The sequence below is a fragment of the Chiloscyllium plagiosum genome, chromosome 34, assembly GCF_004010195.1.
Source record: "Chiloscyllium plagiosum isolate BGI_BamShark_2017 chromosome 34, ASM401019v2, whole genome shotgun sequence".
NCBI classification, from domain to species: Eukaryota; Metazoa; Chordata; class Chondrichthyes; order Orectolobiformes; family Hemiscylliidae; genus Chiloscyllium; species Chiloscyllium plagiosum.
In genome coordinates this window covers 17,148,664-17,165,414 of record NC_057743.1, presented here as the reverse complement: position 1 = coordinate 17,165,414, position 16,751 = coordinate 17,148,664, and the positions used below count along the sequence as shown (strand labels likewise).

The window sequence follows — 16,751 nt, the reverse complement described above, 5'->3', positions numbered from 1 at the left end:
CCCGTGTCCTGCTGGATTTACTGTTCCCAGTTGTCCTGAAGGTGCCTCGCAGTTCCCTCCTCTAGTCATCTCTCTCTCTCTGACTGCCGGCTATCTCTCTCTCTCTGACTGCCGGCTATCTCTCTCTCTCTCTGACTGCCTGCTATCTCTGTCTCTCTCTCTCTCTCTGACTGCCTGCTATCTCTGTCTCTCTCTCTCTGACTGCCTGCTAGCTCTCTCTCTGACTACCTGCTATCTCTGTTTCTCTCTCTGACTGCCTGCTATCTCTCTCTCTCTGACTGCCTGCTATCTCTCTCTCTCTCTCTCTCTGACTGCCTGCTATCTCTCTCTCTCTGACTGCCGGCTATCTCTCTCTCTCTGACTGCCGGCTATCTCTCTCTCTCTCTGACTGCCTGCTATCTCTCTCTCTCTGATCCAATCTCTCGCTATTTGATCTGACCATGCAGAGTGCAGCACTGCCTGCACTCCCTCAGCATGACCCAGGCGCTGCCAGTGCTGTGTGCCACCCTGCCATGCCTTCATGCCTTGCTTTGTACCTGCTGCCCCTCCTCTTGCTGTGTTTGCCCGTGGTCAGGGGCTGCCCAGGGGGCTGTGTTTGCAGGGATAGCCACACCATAGACTGCAGAGACCTGGGACTCTCGGAGCTTCCAGGAGGCGCCTTCCCGCTGGTGATCAGGAAGATCCTGATGAGCAACAACCGGATTCGGGAGATCCCCACCGACTTCTTCATGTATCACCGGGACCTGGTCTACCTGGACCTCAGCAACAACTCGCTGTCGAGTATCTCCCAGGGCACCTTCAGCAGCACCAACCTCATCTACCTGGACCTCAGCTACAACAACTTCGCTCAGCTAGCGCCGGGAGCGTTCAGCTCGGCGCAGCGCCTCATCATGCTGCGCCTGGGCAACAACCCCCGCCTGAGGAAGGTCGAAGACGGAGCCTTCCTCCACCTCAACCTGCTGCAGGTGCTGGAGCTGAACGACAACGCGCTGGAGGCCCTGAGTGTGGCCACCCTCCGCTCCCTCCCCTCCCTCCGCACCGTCCGCCTGGAGGGCAACCCCTGGCTCTGCAATTGCACCTTCGCCCAGCTCTTCCTGTGGCTCAGGGCGAACGCTGAAATCCTCGCCACCGGTGAGTGCCGTCTGACTGTCCTCTTCCCCCCCAGGTGCCCCTCCTTCCTTCCCAGGAATGCCCATGATCCAAAGCAAGGAAGTGGAGGAATCCACTGGGAATGCACCCTTCCTGGATCACAAGGCTGGAGCGTTTTCTTTGTTTGAGGTTAGATCAGGGTAGATACCAGCCCCAAGATTCCTAATGAAGGGCTTTTGCCCAAAACGTCTGTTTTCCTGCTCCTCAGATGCTGCCTGACCTGCTGTGCTTTTCCAGCACCACTCTAATCTTGACTCTAATCTCCAGCATCTGCAGTCCTCACTTTCGCCTAGATACCAGCCCCAGGCTCCTGGTCTACCGGCAGCCCATGCACATGTGCTTGGACAGGGCAGAGGGCCTTCTCCTGCCTCTGCTCCTGGGCTTGGTCATACACAGGTCTAAGCAGTGGGTAGTGGAAGGGGTCACTGTATCTGACTGTCTGCCCCTCTTTCATGGTTACGTCTGTGCTCAGGTGTCCCTGGAAAGTTCACTGGCCCGGTAAAGACCTTTCGAGACCGGTGGGTACCGCAGGGGCTGGAGTGCATCATCACCGGGCACGGTGGCTCAGTGGTTAGCACTGCTGCCTCCCAGCACCAGAGACCCGGGTTCAGTTCCCGCCTCGGGCAACTGTCTGTGTGGAGTTTGCACATTCTCCCCGTCCCCGTGTCTGCGTGGGTTTCCTCTGGGTGCTCCAGTTTCCTCCCACAGTCCAAAAAAAAATGTGCAGGTCAGGTGAATTGGCTATGCTAAATTGCCCATAGTGTTAGGTGAAGGGGTAAATGGGTGAGTTGCCGTTCAGAGGGTCGGTATGGACTTGTTGGGCCGAAGGGCCAATTTCCACACTGTAAGTAATCTAAAAAAACCCAGACTGTGTTACTTCAATGTTGTACATTTCCACTTCCTGATGTAAGTTTCTGTTCAACTTATTTCATTATAGTGCCCCATCTGCACAACAGGGCAGGGAAGGCCATTTAGTGGCTCAGTGTCCATTCCTCTCAGTTAGCTCAGTTGGCTGGAAGGCTGGTTTGTGATGCCAACAGCGCGGGTTCAATTCCCAGCCCAGCTGAGGTCACCCACGAAGGGTCAACATAGTGACCCTCAGGTTAAAGTCATCTGTCTCTGATGAGAGAGTGGGACTATATCGACTTCACGTTTTATTCCTGGGCCAGGAGCTTTGAGTTCGATTCAGTCACATTAAGGCAGGACAGGTTTTAAACCTATCTCTCAGAAGGCAGAGGTCACACTCACTGGACAGGTAGGGTCCTCAGCTTAGGATGAATTAGAACTTGAATTTGAATTGAATTTATTGTCACGTGTACTGAGGCACAGTGAAAAGCTTTGTCTTGTGAGCAATACAGGCAGATCACAGAGTTAAGTAGCATAGATAGTAAATAATAGGTAAACAGCAGCAAAAACAACAATACAAGTACAGGCGAATGTTAAGAGTTTGTGAGTCCATTCAGTATTCTAACACAGTCGGGTTGAAGCTGTTTCGAAACTGGCTGGTGTGTGTGTGTGTGTGTTCAGGCTTCTGTACCTTCTCCCTGATGGTAGAGGTTGTAGAAAAACATTGCCAGGGTGGGATGGATCTTTGAGAATGCTGGCGGCCTTTCCTTGACACCGGCCTGGTAGATGAATTCTACAGATGGAGGTTGGCCTTTGTGATTGTCCGGGCCGAGTTCACCACCCTCTGTGAAATAGATGCCCTTTAGTTCCCCCTGGAACAAGAAGGCGCAAATGAGAACGCATGCTGCATTCCACAAGTCCATTGGAAGAAGTTTAACAATTATAGATAGTCCTTGATTAATCTGACAGTTAAATTCCTGAAAATCGTTGTGTTAATTGAAACTGCACTATTCTCATAGATAGCCCTGTAAATATTCAAGTTTACCAGAATATCAAATGAGTACAAGGATGTTGCCAGGGTTGGAGGATTTGAGGTACAGGGAGAGGCTGAATAGACTGGGGCTGTTTTCCCTGGAGCGTCCGAGGCTGAGGGGTGACCTTATAGAGGCTTATAAAATCATGAGGGGCATGGATAGGATAAACAGGCAAGATCTTTTCCCTGGGGTGGGTGAGTCCAGAACTAGAGGGCATAGGTTTAGGGTGAGAGGGGAAAAATTTAAAAGGGACCAAAGGGGCAACTTTTTCACGCAGAGGGTGGTGCATGTATGGAATGAGCTGCCAGAGGAAGTGGTGGAGGCTGGTACGATTACAACATTTAAGAGGCATCTGGTTGGGTATATGAATAGGAAGGGTTTTGAGGGATATGGACCGGGTGCTGGCAGGTGGGACTAGATTGGGTTGGGATATCTGGTCGGCATGGACAGGTTGGATCGAAGGGTCTGCTTCCGTGCTGTACATCTCTATGACTCTATGACTCTAAATCCTTGTAAGTTGAAGACTACTTACAGAAACATCAATTCATAGATGTCCCCATCAGCAACATTGGGATCAGTAGTATAACTAAAAAAAATCAATCTTAATGAACTAATATTCACTAAACCATTAGAGGTTGGGAATTCACCAGAGGTGCTGGGGAAAATCAGGTTAAATGCTTATTAAATATTGAAGGCAATGTCACCTGTGTCCACCTGTTTTAGCTAGGTGAGGATTAAGGAGACAAATCTGACCTGCCACTCACTTCACCTGTCTGAGTTCTTGATATGTTCTTTGGAGATTCCCAGATGGTTTGATTGCAGTACAAGGTTCAGTGGCTCAGTGGAAGGTTAGGTCTCAATTCTCTTGTCGCGCTACCTAATTTGGAGACAAGAATGGGAGTAGGGTTATTTACTTTGGACTCAGCACCTTTGGTTTGAGAGGTGGTGAGGGCACATGGGTGGTAACCAGGGTTCATGGTGACCACCTCCAACCCCGCTGAGTGCATGCATATATGCGTGTGTATATGTGTGTAGGTCTCTGCTTGTGTGTGTGTATGTGTGTACATACGTGTACTTCGAGTGAGGACATGGTCAGATTCAACTGTGGTACTTCCCAGAGCTACCTAGCCTGCTTGTTCTTACTGGCAAAATTCACAGAATGGCTTCAGGCACTTGACCAGTTTCAATAAGACAATAAGATAAAGGAGCAGAATTAGGTTGTTCGGTCCATTGAATCTGCTCCACCATTCGATCATAGCTGGTATGTTTCTCAATCCCATTCTCCTGCCTTCTCCCCATAACCCGTGATCCCCTTACTGATTAAGAACCTGTCCATCTCTGTCTTTAATATACTCAGTGACTTGTCTCTGCAGCTTTCTAGGCAAAAGTGAGGACTGCAGATGCTGGAGATTAGAGTTGAGAGTGTAGTGCTGGAAAAGCACAGCAGGTCAGGCAGCATCCGAGGCGCAGGAGAATCGATGTTTCGGGCAAACGCCCTTTATCAGGAATGAAGAGTTTATGCCTGAAATGTTGATTCTCCTGCTCATCGGATGCTACCTGACCTACTGTGCTTTTCCAGCACCACACTCTTGACTCTGCAGCTTTCTGCCATGGAAATGTATCTCAGCAGCTTCAAGCTTTGAACCGGGTTCCTGTTTGACTGCAAAACACATTCAGCCAACTGAACAATGTGGCCATTGGCTTACCCTGAACTTTCTGACCCAGCCCTTCAACCCATTTCGGGAAATAAATGCCCAGGTCTCCAATACTGCCGAGGGCACCAAGATAAAGGGCTTCTTCAGGTTTGTCCAAGTACTTTGAAAGAATGAGGCACAGGGTTAAAACCGAATGCTTTACTGGATTTGGATAATATTTCCGGTCAAAGTGCAGTAATGGGAATGTTATTGGACTAGTAATCCAGAAAAAGGCAGTGGAAATTAATTTCAGTCAATAAATCAAGAATTATAAGATGAGTCTCAGTAAAAGTAGCCATCAAACTATGATCCATTGTCACAAATATCCAGTCACTGATGTCCTTTTAGGGAAGGAAATCTGCCATCCTTACCTGTTCTGTCCTATGTGTGACTCCAAATTCACACCAATCTGCTTCACCCTTACGTGCCCTCTGAAAAGGTCTGGAGAGCCATTCAGTTCAGGGGCAATTAGGGATGGACAACAAATGCTGGCCTTGTCAATGGCATCTACATCCCATGAAAGGGTTTTTAAAAATGAGTTGGAGTTCTAGGATGTTAATCTGGTGTTAACATTTTTTCCCCTCGTTCTTGCTCTTTAACGTCGATTCTCCTGTTCCCTGGATGCTGCCTGTCCTGTTAACATTTTTTCCCCTCGTTCTTGCTCTTTACTAACTATAGTGGCAGTGCACATGTATGTTAACATGGCTATTCTTTCCCCCATTCACCCTTCTTAGGGGGAGGGTAAAATGCTAGTGCGCAGTTACTTATCCATGTGAGGCAGGAGGGTTGCTATCAGCCTTATTGGATTCAGGAAATCAGCCAGAGTTCTTGTTCCTGATTGTTAACTAGTGATCAGCTGGAAAGTGATTGTGTGTGTGGGTATGGAGCAAGAACAGGATCAGGCTCAATGTGATGCAGTCCCCAGGTGACCATCCTGTTGATGTTCACGGCCTAGACACATATGCAAAGATTAGACATTTGGCTAAGATAACCCTATACACCAGCAAGTTTCCAGCTTCTCACACAGTGAGACACCCACCAACCATTGGCTAAATGCTGTAATAGTGGAATGAGTCCCTTGGTATGTGTTTGGTCCACTCACCGCATTACAAGCTGGGCCAGCATTTATTATCCATTCCTATTTGCCTTTGAGAAGGTGGTGGTGAGCTGTTTTCTCGAACTACTGCAGTCCACCTGCTGTGGGTTGACCCACAATGCCCTTAGGGAGGGAATTCCAGAATTTTGACCCAATGACACTGAAAGAACGACAGAATATTTTCAGGTCAGGATGGTGAGTGGCTTGGAGGGGAATTTGCAGTTAGTGGTGTTCCCATGTACATGCCGCCATTGTCCTTTGAGATGGAAGTGGAAATAGGTCTGGAAGGTGCTGTGTGAGCAGCCTGGGTAAATTTCTGCAGTACATCTTGCAGATAGTACACGCTGCTGCTACTGAACCTCAGTGGGAGTTGGAATGGATGTTTGTGGATGTGGAGGCAATCAAGCGGGCTGCTTTGTCCTGGATGGTGTCAAGCCCCCTGAGTGTTATTGAAGCTGCATGCATCGAAGGAGGTGGGGATTTTTTAATCACAGTCCTCAACTTGAGCCCTGTAGATGGTGGACAGGCTTTGGTGGGTAAGGGAGGTGAGTTACTCACTGCAACTTTCATAGCCTCTGACCTGCTCTTGCAGCCACTGTGTTTATATAGTGAGTCCAGTTCAGTTACTGTTCAATGGTAACCCCCAGGATGTTGATAGTGGGGGGGATTCAGTGATGATAATACCACTGAATGTCAAGGAGTGACAGTTAGATTATCTCTTCTTGGAGATGGTCAATGCCAGGCAGTTGCTTGGTGTGAATGTTACATTCATTGCTCTCTTGGGATGCTAAATTGACAGGGAGATGGGAAGGCTGGCCCTGAGTCATCCCATAGACTAAATAAAGGCAGAGGAGGGGAGGTAGCAGGGTCATCATCCATAATCTCCCCCCCCCCCCCCCCAGTCTTCCCCCACCTAATTAAATACCCCTACCAAAACCTGTCTCAAAGGGAGGGCTTTAGATTCCATCCCATGCTCATTTTGGATGTTCTGAGATGGGCTAAAATTGGAGCAATTCCTAAAATAACATTGTACGGATTGCAGTCTTCTTATTGTGAAAGAGTGAAAGGAATTTGTTAATGGTTATTAATGAAGGAACTCCAGAATTAGAAGAGAGAGCTGGGGTGAAGGGTGGTGTGTGTATTCCAAACCAGGTTTTTAGTGAATGAGTCACCCAGCTTACACGGTTCCTGAATTCACTGGAAAGGGGGATCAGGTTAAGTATACAAGGGGCTCACCAGCACTTTGATCAAAGACTAACTGCAGCCCCCAAGTGCAGGCAGAAATGAAAGGAGCCACCGTAATGCAATCCAGCCTTTGCTCACCATCTATATTTTTGAGCAGAAGTCCGAGGATACTGAGACCTTCTTCAGTGGTCTTGCTGCTGTCCTGAATGAGACAAGTCAACTCAAATCAATGGGGAGCAAACTCCACACTCTGTCCTGTGTGGCCCGGTGACTTACCCTTCTGAACAGCTGACATCCTGAGTGGACGTTTGCTCAGCACTTTGCAAGCACTCACACACTATATGTAGCTCCAGGGAAAAAAGAAAGGTAATAGTAGAAAATGTGTGGACTGTCATTTAATATTTTCAATAACAAAGCACAGTAATGGATGCAAGAGAACATTTATCTTGTCTAGACAACGACCTGAATGAATAATGAGACATTAAACAGCAACATTTAGTGGAGCAGTTAATGGATTGATGCTTGGATGAGTGAAATGAGAGTCAATTAACTGGATGAGAGTCCACAAGGGTATACACATTCTAACAGGATAATCAATAAGGAGATAAATGACTTTATCATTACCATTTTACATTGATCAAGGTGAAGAAGGGTGTCAGTCCTGGGGACATGAGGATTTCCAATTTAAGACACACTCTTTAAAATAAGCACATCAAAACAACAACTTGCAATTATGTAGAGTATTTAATAGAATAAAGCATTCCAAGGTGTCTCAGAAGCACTGTAAACAACTTTTGACTCTAAATCATTTAAGGAGTTATTAGGACCAGTGACCAAAAGCTCCATTAGGTGGTCTTCAGGTGTCGTTAAAGAAAGACAAAGACAGAACCCCAGATGTTAGTGTTCTGGGAGCTGAAGACATGGCCATTACTGTTTGAGCAATTAAGATCAAGGATGTTCAGGCAGATGTAACTGAATGATTGTAGGTGCCTCCGGGATATTGCAGGGCTGGAGGAGGTTACAATGATAGTGACAGGTGGGACAGTGGAGAGCCTTTAGAATGAGAGTGACAATTTTAAAATCGGGACATTACCAGGCAGGGAGCCTGTGGGTCAGTGAGCACAGGGGTGAGGGATCTCTGGGACTTGCTCTAAGTTAGAAGCTGCAGAGTTCTGTAAGAGCTCATGAAGGTGAGAGGCCAATCAGAACCACATTGAAACAATCAGGTGGGATCTTGTGGAGGTGACAGAGTGAGCTGCCATCTGGGAAACTGTTGAGAGACTCACATTACTGCCTTTGGGGAAGACCTTCCAGAACCACAATCCAATCAGGCAGTAGAGAGGCCGCCCTTGACCCTGTAGGGGATGGGGGGTGGGGGGAGTGGAGTAGGGAAGGGGCAGTGTGCTGCAGAGGTAACCCCCGACTGAGAGCTTTAGGCCAATTAGAAGCCAGAGCTGCAGAGGTGCTGGTGGCTGGTGCTGGAATGTCAACCACGTCCAATATACCTGAAATTTAGACTTAGACTGGACAGGCACAATTTCAGGAGGCAGCCCCTCATGTACGGAGGATTTTACAGAGCCCGCTTTCTCTGAGAAATGGTCAGTAGCGAGCACTCCCATGATTCTAATGGCCGCCCTGCAGCAATTTGATGCTGGACCCAATGTTAATTGTTTTAGCCTTTTGCCTTCGCTCATGTCAAATGTGCTCCAAGTAACCATTCTCTTGTGTGATGTTTAGAAAATAAACATCCCTCAGCTGCTTGGTCATCGTGGGAGTGGGGGGTTGGGTCACATGTAATGCCCACTGATTGGGCAAAGGGGGCTGGTTAGCAATGTTGGGTGTGTGGTTGGCTTGTGATACAGAGCAATCCCAACAGCTTGGGTTCAATTCCTGCATTGGCTGAGAGTACCAGGAAGGAATCTCCCTCTCCCCTCACCAGAGGTGTGGTAGCCCTCACCACCAGTTGATTCTTTTTCCTCCATTGTGTACAATTTTGGTACAAGAAGAATGTGGAAGCTACATAAACAACTTACCAGTATGTTGCCTGACTTGGAGGGTATTAGCTGTGAGGAGAGCTTGGTTGGTTTTCACTTGAAGGGTGATAACTGATAGAATTTTACAAAATTATGAGAGGCCTGGATAGACAGAGAGTCTTTTTCCCAGGGTGAAAAAGTCAATTACTATGGGGGCATAGGTTTAAGGTAAAAGGGAGTAAGTTTAAAGGAGATGTGAGAGGCAAGTTTTTTGCCCAGAGGGTGGTAAGTGCCCAGAATATGGTGCCAGAGGAGGTGGTGGAGGTGGAATCAATGTCAATGTTTCAGAGGCATCTTGACAGATACATGAATAGGCAGGGAATAGAGGGATATGGATTGTGTGGAGGCAAAAAGCTTTTCGTTTAGAAAGGCATCATGGGTCAGCACTGTCTTGGTGGGCCGAAGGGCCTATTCCTATGCTGTATTGTTCTTTGTTCTTTTCTTTAGTTACTGAATGAAAAAAAGCCTCTATCCTGTTGCCATGTCCAGGTGTTTAGAGTATCTGATGGTGGGAACAATGCACTGGTTTGTTTTTCCATTGAATGTGATTCTCCTAACCTGACACTTTGTGTGTTCACATTGGAAAATGTCAGAATTAGACTCAATTAAGAGTCAGTCAACACTTGTTGGCAGATCAGCTTTCACTGAAGCGATGCCTTTAACCTCTTCAGATACAGGCGCAATTGAGAAAGGTTTTCCCAGTACCCTGTCCCACATTTTCCACTTAACTTTCTCATTTTTTTAATATGCTCCATAAACAATCAAATTTGCAAATATAAATATTTATCCAGAGAATTAACTTTCTGATCACTTTAATGATGATGTAATGCAATTGATGTGAGAGAGAGGTACCTCCCATGGGCAGCACGGTAGCTCAGTGGTTAGCACTGCTGCCTCACAGCGCCAGCGATTTGGGTTCAATTCCAGCCTTGGAGTTTGCACATTCTCCCCATGTTTGCGTGGGATTCCTCTGGGTGCTCTGGTTTCCTCCCACGATCCAAAGATGTACAGGCCAGGTGAATTGGCCATGCTAAAATTGCCTATATTGTTTTCAGGGATATGTAGGTTAGGTGCATTAATCAGGGGTAAATACGGAATAATTGGGGAATGGGTTGGTGTGGACTTGTTCGGACGAAAGGTCTATCGTGCAGGGTTCCCTGATTTGAGTAATATACTCAGTGCCATATTACTAGCATTGAGCAATGAAAGATCGTAGAAAACTGCCCAGACCTGTCTCTATAGACCCAAGACAATGGAGAATGGCTTGGATACAAATCAAACTTACTACCTTTATGAGCCTTCATGAGGAAATATCTCCCTCCCCTTCCTGGACCTCCCTGTCTCCATTTCCGGTGACTGACTCTAAACGGACATCTACTTCAAACCCACCTCTGTCCACACCCTTTCTGTAAAAACACTATTCCTTACTCCCAATTCCTCCACCTCCGCCGTATTTGCTCCCAGGAGTAGCAATTCCACTCCAGAACTTCCCAGATGGCCTCCTATTTCAAGGACCTTAATTTCCCCTCCCATGTGGTCAACAATGCCCTCCACTTCCCACACCTCCACCCTTGAACCCCACCCCTCCAACTACAACGAGGATAGAATTCCCCGGTCCTCACCTTCCACCAAACCAATCTCCAGATACAGCACATCATCCTCTGCCATTTCTGCCACCTACAGTCAGACCCCACCACCAGAGATATATTTCCCTCTCCACCCCTATCTGCATTCCGCACAGACCATTCCCCCATGACTCTCTTGTTAAGCCCACATCTCCCATCAGCACATCTAAACACCTCATCGACTGTGTCGGTTGCTCTTGATGTGGTCTCCTCTATATTGGGGAGACAAGACACCTACACACGGAATGTTTCAGGGAACATCTCTGGGACGCACACACCCAACAACCCTAACGCCCTGTGGCTGTCCACATCAACTCCCTCTCCCGCTCCACCAAGGACATGCAAGTCCTGGCCCTTCTCCACCACCAAATCCAAGTCACCCGATGTCTAGAGGAAGAACACCTCATCTTCCGCCATGGGACTCTTGAACCATATAGTATCAACATCAATTTCACCAGTTTCATCTCCCATCCACTCACCTCATCCAAGATCCAACTGTCCAACTCGGTACCACCCTCTTGAACTGTCCTACCTGTCCATCTTCCTTCCCACCTATCCGCTCTACCCTCCGCTCCAACTTACCGCCATCAGCCCCCACCTGCATCTATCTATCGCCTTCCAAGCTACCTTCCTCCCAGCCCCACGCTTCCTTCCTATAAATCTCTCAGCCCCCCTCACTCCCCACATTCCTGGTGAAAGGCTTATGCCCAAAAAACGATTCTCCTGCTCCTCGGATGCTGCCTGACCTGCTGTGCTTTTCCTGCACCACACGTTTCGACTCTGATCTCCAGCATCTGCAGTCCTCACTTTCTCCTGAGTATTAATGCAGTTAGATGAGAGTGGGTGAACCATCCCCCATTCTATCCTTCTCTGAGATGGTTTCACACGTACTTGGAAATTTAAAAGTCACAAGTGCCAATTTGCTATCTTTTGGATCAGGTCCTAATTTCCTGTTCTCAAGAAGCCATGAAGGTGGGAGTTTTGAGCTTTGTTATTGACACAATAATAAAGTTAGTGTGTTTGGGAGGGAGGAGGTATTAGAAATGAGGGCTGTTAGTGAACATCTGGTGTGGGAGAGTCAGGAGCCAGGGAGTGGGTGGGCTCAGATACACTCCCTGGGCAATTCTCGGGACACAATGGATTGAGGGCAGATTTGATGCGTTGCTGACATTTTGCTTGCTATATAAAAAATATCTATATTCATTTCTTCAAGGCTTTGATGCAATCCAATGTTCCTTGCCCAGGGATATGAGGAAGATTACACTCAACGAGTTATCCGACAACAGTTTCACAGAGTGCGAGTTCTCACTGACTCTGACAGACTACTTGATTATCTTTTTCTCTGGAGTTTGTGTCTCCATCACTGCCATTACAACGAGCTTCTTCTTGGCCAATATTGTTCAATGCTTCCAGAGACTGGGATTATTCAAGGAAAGTGATGATGAAGAAGAGGATCATTAATAGAAAGAAACAGACACCAAATGAACACTCATCATTTTATTCCTACGTTTTTCATTTGCAAAGGAATTGTGATTTTACTTAAATATACAGTTGCACATTATATAATGCATTGATTAGTAAGATATATGCATCTGTTGATAAAGATGAAAATATTAAAATGAATTTGTTTTTCTAGTTGAGGTTGCCCTCCATATATTTGAATGTAGGAACAAGATTAGGCTATTCAGTTTCTTAAGCCTGTTCCTCTAACAGATTAATGGAATAATGGCCTTTATTATCTACAAGACTAGACAACAAGGGAATAAAAGTCATGTTTCCACCAAGCAGACCCCTAGTATGTTGATACATGGAGTACCATGAACAACTCCGAGTGCTACATTTAGGAAGGACTATATTGTCCATGACAGATTGGTCCTGACTGGGTCAGGAACACAAACGTGGAATATTTCCTGGCTCCACCTGACAACAAATTTCCTGGGAGGTTGGATTTAGGGTGCCCTGGGAGACAGATTAGGTAACCTCAGGGTGGAAGCTGCTGACTGTGGGTGGTGGTTGGGCACAGGATCTGCCTGTATGCACTGGTACTAGCTAGAAGATTACCCGAAAAAACCTGATGAAACCAAAATCTTACCTCCAGTCCTGATTTCTAATATCTCCTCCCTCCCAAACACACTCCACACTCTTGCTAACCCCTATACCCTTCTACTCTCTCACATGTTACCTCATAACTGCAATACTGTATTGACCATTGTCTTTTATAACCCTTACGCCAAAAGTGGCAACTTGTGCTAAACCACATCCCTTCACCTACTACTATTGGACCTTTCACATCCCATGCCAAGTCACCTAATGTCTCCAATGGCAGCCATACAGAGCTGACAAAAAAAAACCACACTGATTCATCAAACATATTTACCACATTTAAATCCTCTACTTAAATAAAATCTTTAAACAAAATTTTCTTGCAACAAGCATTGACATTCAAAGTCCTATATGCAAGAATCAGAAACCATTTGTGTCTGTCAATCAAACTGTAAAATGGAAGGCACCCCACTCAGATAATAGATTCTTGTGAAATTGATCTTGCTGCAGTCGTCCAGTAATGGAAATCCTCAAGATAATGGCAAAAGACAGACAAAATGGAAAGCAATCATGCTTTTTTAACTCTCCACACTTTCTTTTCAAAGATGGAAAGGCTTGGAGGTTTATATGCTTTGATAGCCCTGACAAGTCCCTTTCACATTTGACAAGGTTTTGAAACTTTTGATAACTTGACAGTTCTTTGACAGCTCTTTAGAAGTTCTTTTGTCAGCTTGACATTCCAATGCATTTGTAGGTACATTCCACTCTACTTGTAAAGATACCAAAAAGTATCAGACGCCTAAAACAAAAGCACCTGTTCCCCCTTCACCACACCTTCCCCCTCCCCAAGGACTCCTGATTTCCCTTCACCACAAAGACCATATGAGAAGGTGTACTTTACTTTTCCAAAAGGGTACCCTGGCTATCCCAGTGAATATACAACATTCAGAGCTGCTCTTCGTAAGTCCAGTATGCACACTACAGGAACTTTAATATCCCACTTCAGGAGAGGCAGCTGATGATGTAAATGACCAGCTAACTCCATAAATGTGAATGGGTATAACTCAGTCTGAATCTACTCACCCCCACATGAAATTGGGAAGTGCTGTATTCAGAGGCAAGACTTGCAAAATTTTGGCCTCTAATGCCAGAGATAATTTCTGTCAAGCAGAAAGATTAGGCCATTGTTGTGTAGATTTACTCAGAACGTGTAGCATTGTGTTTCCCCGAATTTAGAAGGTAAGGAGTTGATTGGTCAATGTTTCCAAGATGTTAAAAATAGATAGGATTGATAGTGAAACTGTTTCTATCAGCCAGCAGTATTTTGCATAACGGTTTTGTCTTTTCAGTGAAACTAAACCATCCAGGATTGACATTAGGAAACACTTCAATACGTAAAGATATTTGGAGCTCTCTTTAATAAATCTCTTTAGTATCAGTTGTTAATTTGAAGCCTAAGATTAATAGATTAGTTCAACCAAAGGAATGAAGGGATATTAGACAAAAGTGGGTTTATACAATTAGGATGTAGATCAACCATGGTCTTACTGAATGTTGGAGCAGGCTGAAGGTGCTACATGCCTCCCCCTGCTCCTGTATTTCCATTTAATTATGTTATGGCTGATCTATAGCTCAACCCCATATACTCACCCTGATTCTTGGTAATCTGGGACTAAGACTAGTTGAAGCTGGGTCTTTCACTTTAAGGATGTTATACAGTAATGAACATATGCTATGGCACTGTAAGGCAGTAGTATTGAAGGGCAACTGAGATCTTAAGTCTGTTTCAGATGGGCACAATTTCCTGGTGTTTCTCAGGTCAAAGACTGCAGTATACTGTGCTCTAAGAAGGCACCTTTCTGAGTGCTGTCCTCTCGTTAATTTTCACCTCTGTTGCAGGTCAGTTGGGTGATGGGCAGTATCAGTTCCACTCCATCCCGGACTCAGTGACACCAGCAGGAGGCTTGATCAATCTCAGTTGTCAGGCTTCACTTAAGTGCAAGTGACGAGCTGCCAGCACTAATCAGCTAATGTGGAGCGACAAAAGAAGCTAGTGTTGATCTCATGACAGCAGAGAAGGTTAGGGGGGACATTCACAGATGATTTGAAAATCACAAAGAGTTTTGATAGAATTTTTAGAAGATGAAGGTTCTGCCAAAGGTGACATGAGGAAGTGAACAGCGTTTCTTGTTGAGATAACTTCAAGGAGGCTGGAATCCTGTCACTAAGCTACTCTTTATTTACACATACATGGTACACAGGGTTACAGGTCAATGCCAGCAGCTTAGTTCCCAGCAACTGCCTCCAACTAAAGATAAAATGTAATGTTCTTACCAGGCCAGCCAATGTTAGATTCCTTGTTATACTTCTCATTCTCCGTATAGTGCCGAAATATCAAACCTCAGCCCCAGTGCTTTTGGGCTCTGTCTCCCCCACTTCCTCAGCCCCTCCCAGAAACACAATGTGACACAGTACGAACCCTTTCTCAGCTTCCACTTCTGCTGCCCTTGCGACTACTCTGTTTGGCCAATGTTGGTGTTTCTCTCAGTCAGCACTCACACCCCAATGAACTGTTTCAAACATCTTCACTCTGCAACTTATTCAAAATCTCCTTGCAAACTGGCTCATGGAGACTGTGAGCTACCTCATCTTTTCCACTTTGGGCAGTCATGAGATCCAGTGAGAGGGACCTAAACTTAGGTCTCAAAGTCTACAGAGTGATACTTCACTGATCAGGGCACTGCCACTTGATAACATAGGGATGGCTTATAACAGGAATGGATTATCCTACAGCACGTCCACACTTTCACGACTCCCTCAGTGTTGCTGAATAACAATAATTATGATTGCTGGTGTCAGGTTAGATGCTTCTTCAGAGGATGGTCAGTATATCAGTTGAATGAGGTTAGATATCACAAAGTTATCTTGGCTCAGTGAGTTAGACTCTCCATCATCTTTGAGTCAGAAGGGTAAGGGTTTGCACTGCACTCTAAGCTAATCAGATCAGACAGCCATTTCACGTCCCATCAGATTTGACCTTCCTTGCCTTCAGTGGAAAGCACTATCAGCAGAGAGTAAGAACATAATTCGCTCCATTCCATCAGCTTCACTGGGTTAAAGTAACCCCCTTAAATTCATAATACAGACCAATACTTTATGTTGGGAATAAAGAAGTGTTGCACCATCAGGAGTCCTATTTTTCAGATCAGATGCTAAACCAAGATCTCATCTGTCTTCTTAGACAAATCAAAAACATTCAAAGGAGTATTGCACACTTGCCCGGGTATCGATATAAATATATAAATGCCTAACATTCATCCCTCTCATTACTGATTGGAGGTCTTGCTCCTTACAAATTGGTTGCTACAATCCTTAGTTGACAGTTCATTGATTACTGAACACTTTGTACAGGCTGAAGTCACAAAAGAATGATTCTGTGGGTAACATAGAATCCCTACAGTGTGGAATCAGACCATTCGGCCGATTGAGGCCACACTGACTCTCTGAAGAGCATCGCACACAGAACCACCCCCATCCCTGTAATCTTGCATTTCCCATGGCTAATCCACCTAACCTGCACATCCCTGGTCCCTATGAGCAATTCAGCATGGCAAATGCACCTAACCTACACATCTTTGGACTGTGGGAGGAAACTGGAGCACCCGGAGGAAACCTACGCAGACACGGGGAGAATGTGCAAACTCCACACAGCCACCTGAGGTTGGATTTGAACTTCAGTCCCTGGCGCTGTGAGGCAGCAGTGCTAGCAATGAAGCCACCGTGCCACCCATTTTAACCTGAGAATTGATTCAAAATTTTTATTGTATTCCATGACTTCATTTCTGCAAATGTTTCTCTTCCTCCTCTCCAGAATGTGTTCAGCCATATTAGAATGGTCAAGTCTGGAAATTCCATCGATCTCCCCAAGCTGATGACCACAGAGATTGTGGGAGTATCTTGAATCAGGCTGACTAGCTAGCATTTAAATGGCCACTTGGTTCATTAATGAGATGAAAAGGAACCAACCTAAATTCAAATTCACAGGT

At 45.9% G+C, this 16,751-nt stretch overlaps 1 protein-coding gene across 1 annotated transcript; it reads left to right on the top strand.

Annotated features, from left to right (window-relative positions):
* The first annotated feature begins 352 nt into the window (after positions 1-352).
* Positions 353-12,441, top strand: LOC122540133 (leucine-rich repeat-containing protein 38-like). The gene is made up of 2 exons (XM_043675437.1): positions 353-1,131; positions 11,876-12,441. The coding sequence occupies exons 1-2, from the start codon at positions 441-443 to the stop codon at positions 12,121-12,123; spliced, it is 939 nt and encodes a 312-aa protein (XP_043531372.1). The 5' UTR covers positions 353-440; the 3' UTR covers positions 12,124-12,441.
* The last annotated feature ends 4,310 nt before the right edge of the window (positions 12,442-16,751 follow it).

Coding starts and splice junctions, on each gene's coding strand:
- LOC122540133 (XM_043675437.1), top strand. CDS start 441: ATGCAGAGTGCAGCACTGCCTGCACTCCCTCAGCATGACCCAGGCGCT. Junction 1,132..11,875: donor CGCTGAAATCCTCGCCACCG/GTGAGTGCCGTC, acceptor CATTTCTTCAAG/GCTTTGATGCAATCCAATGT.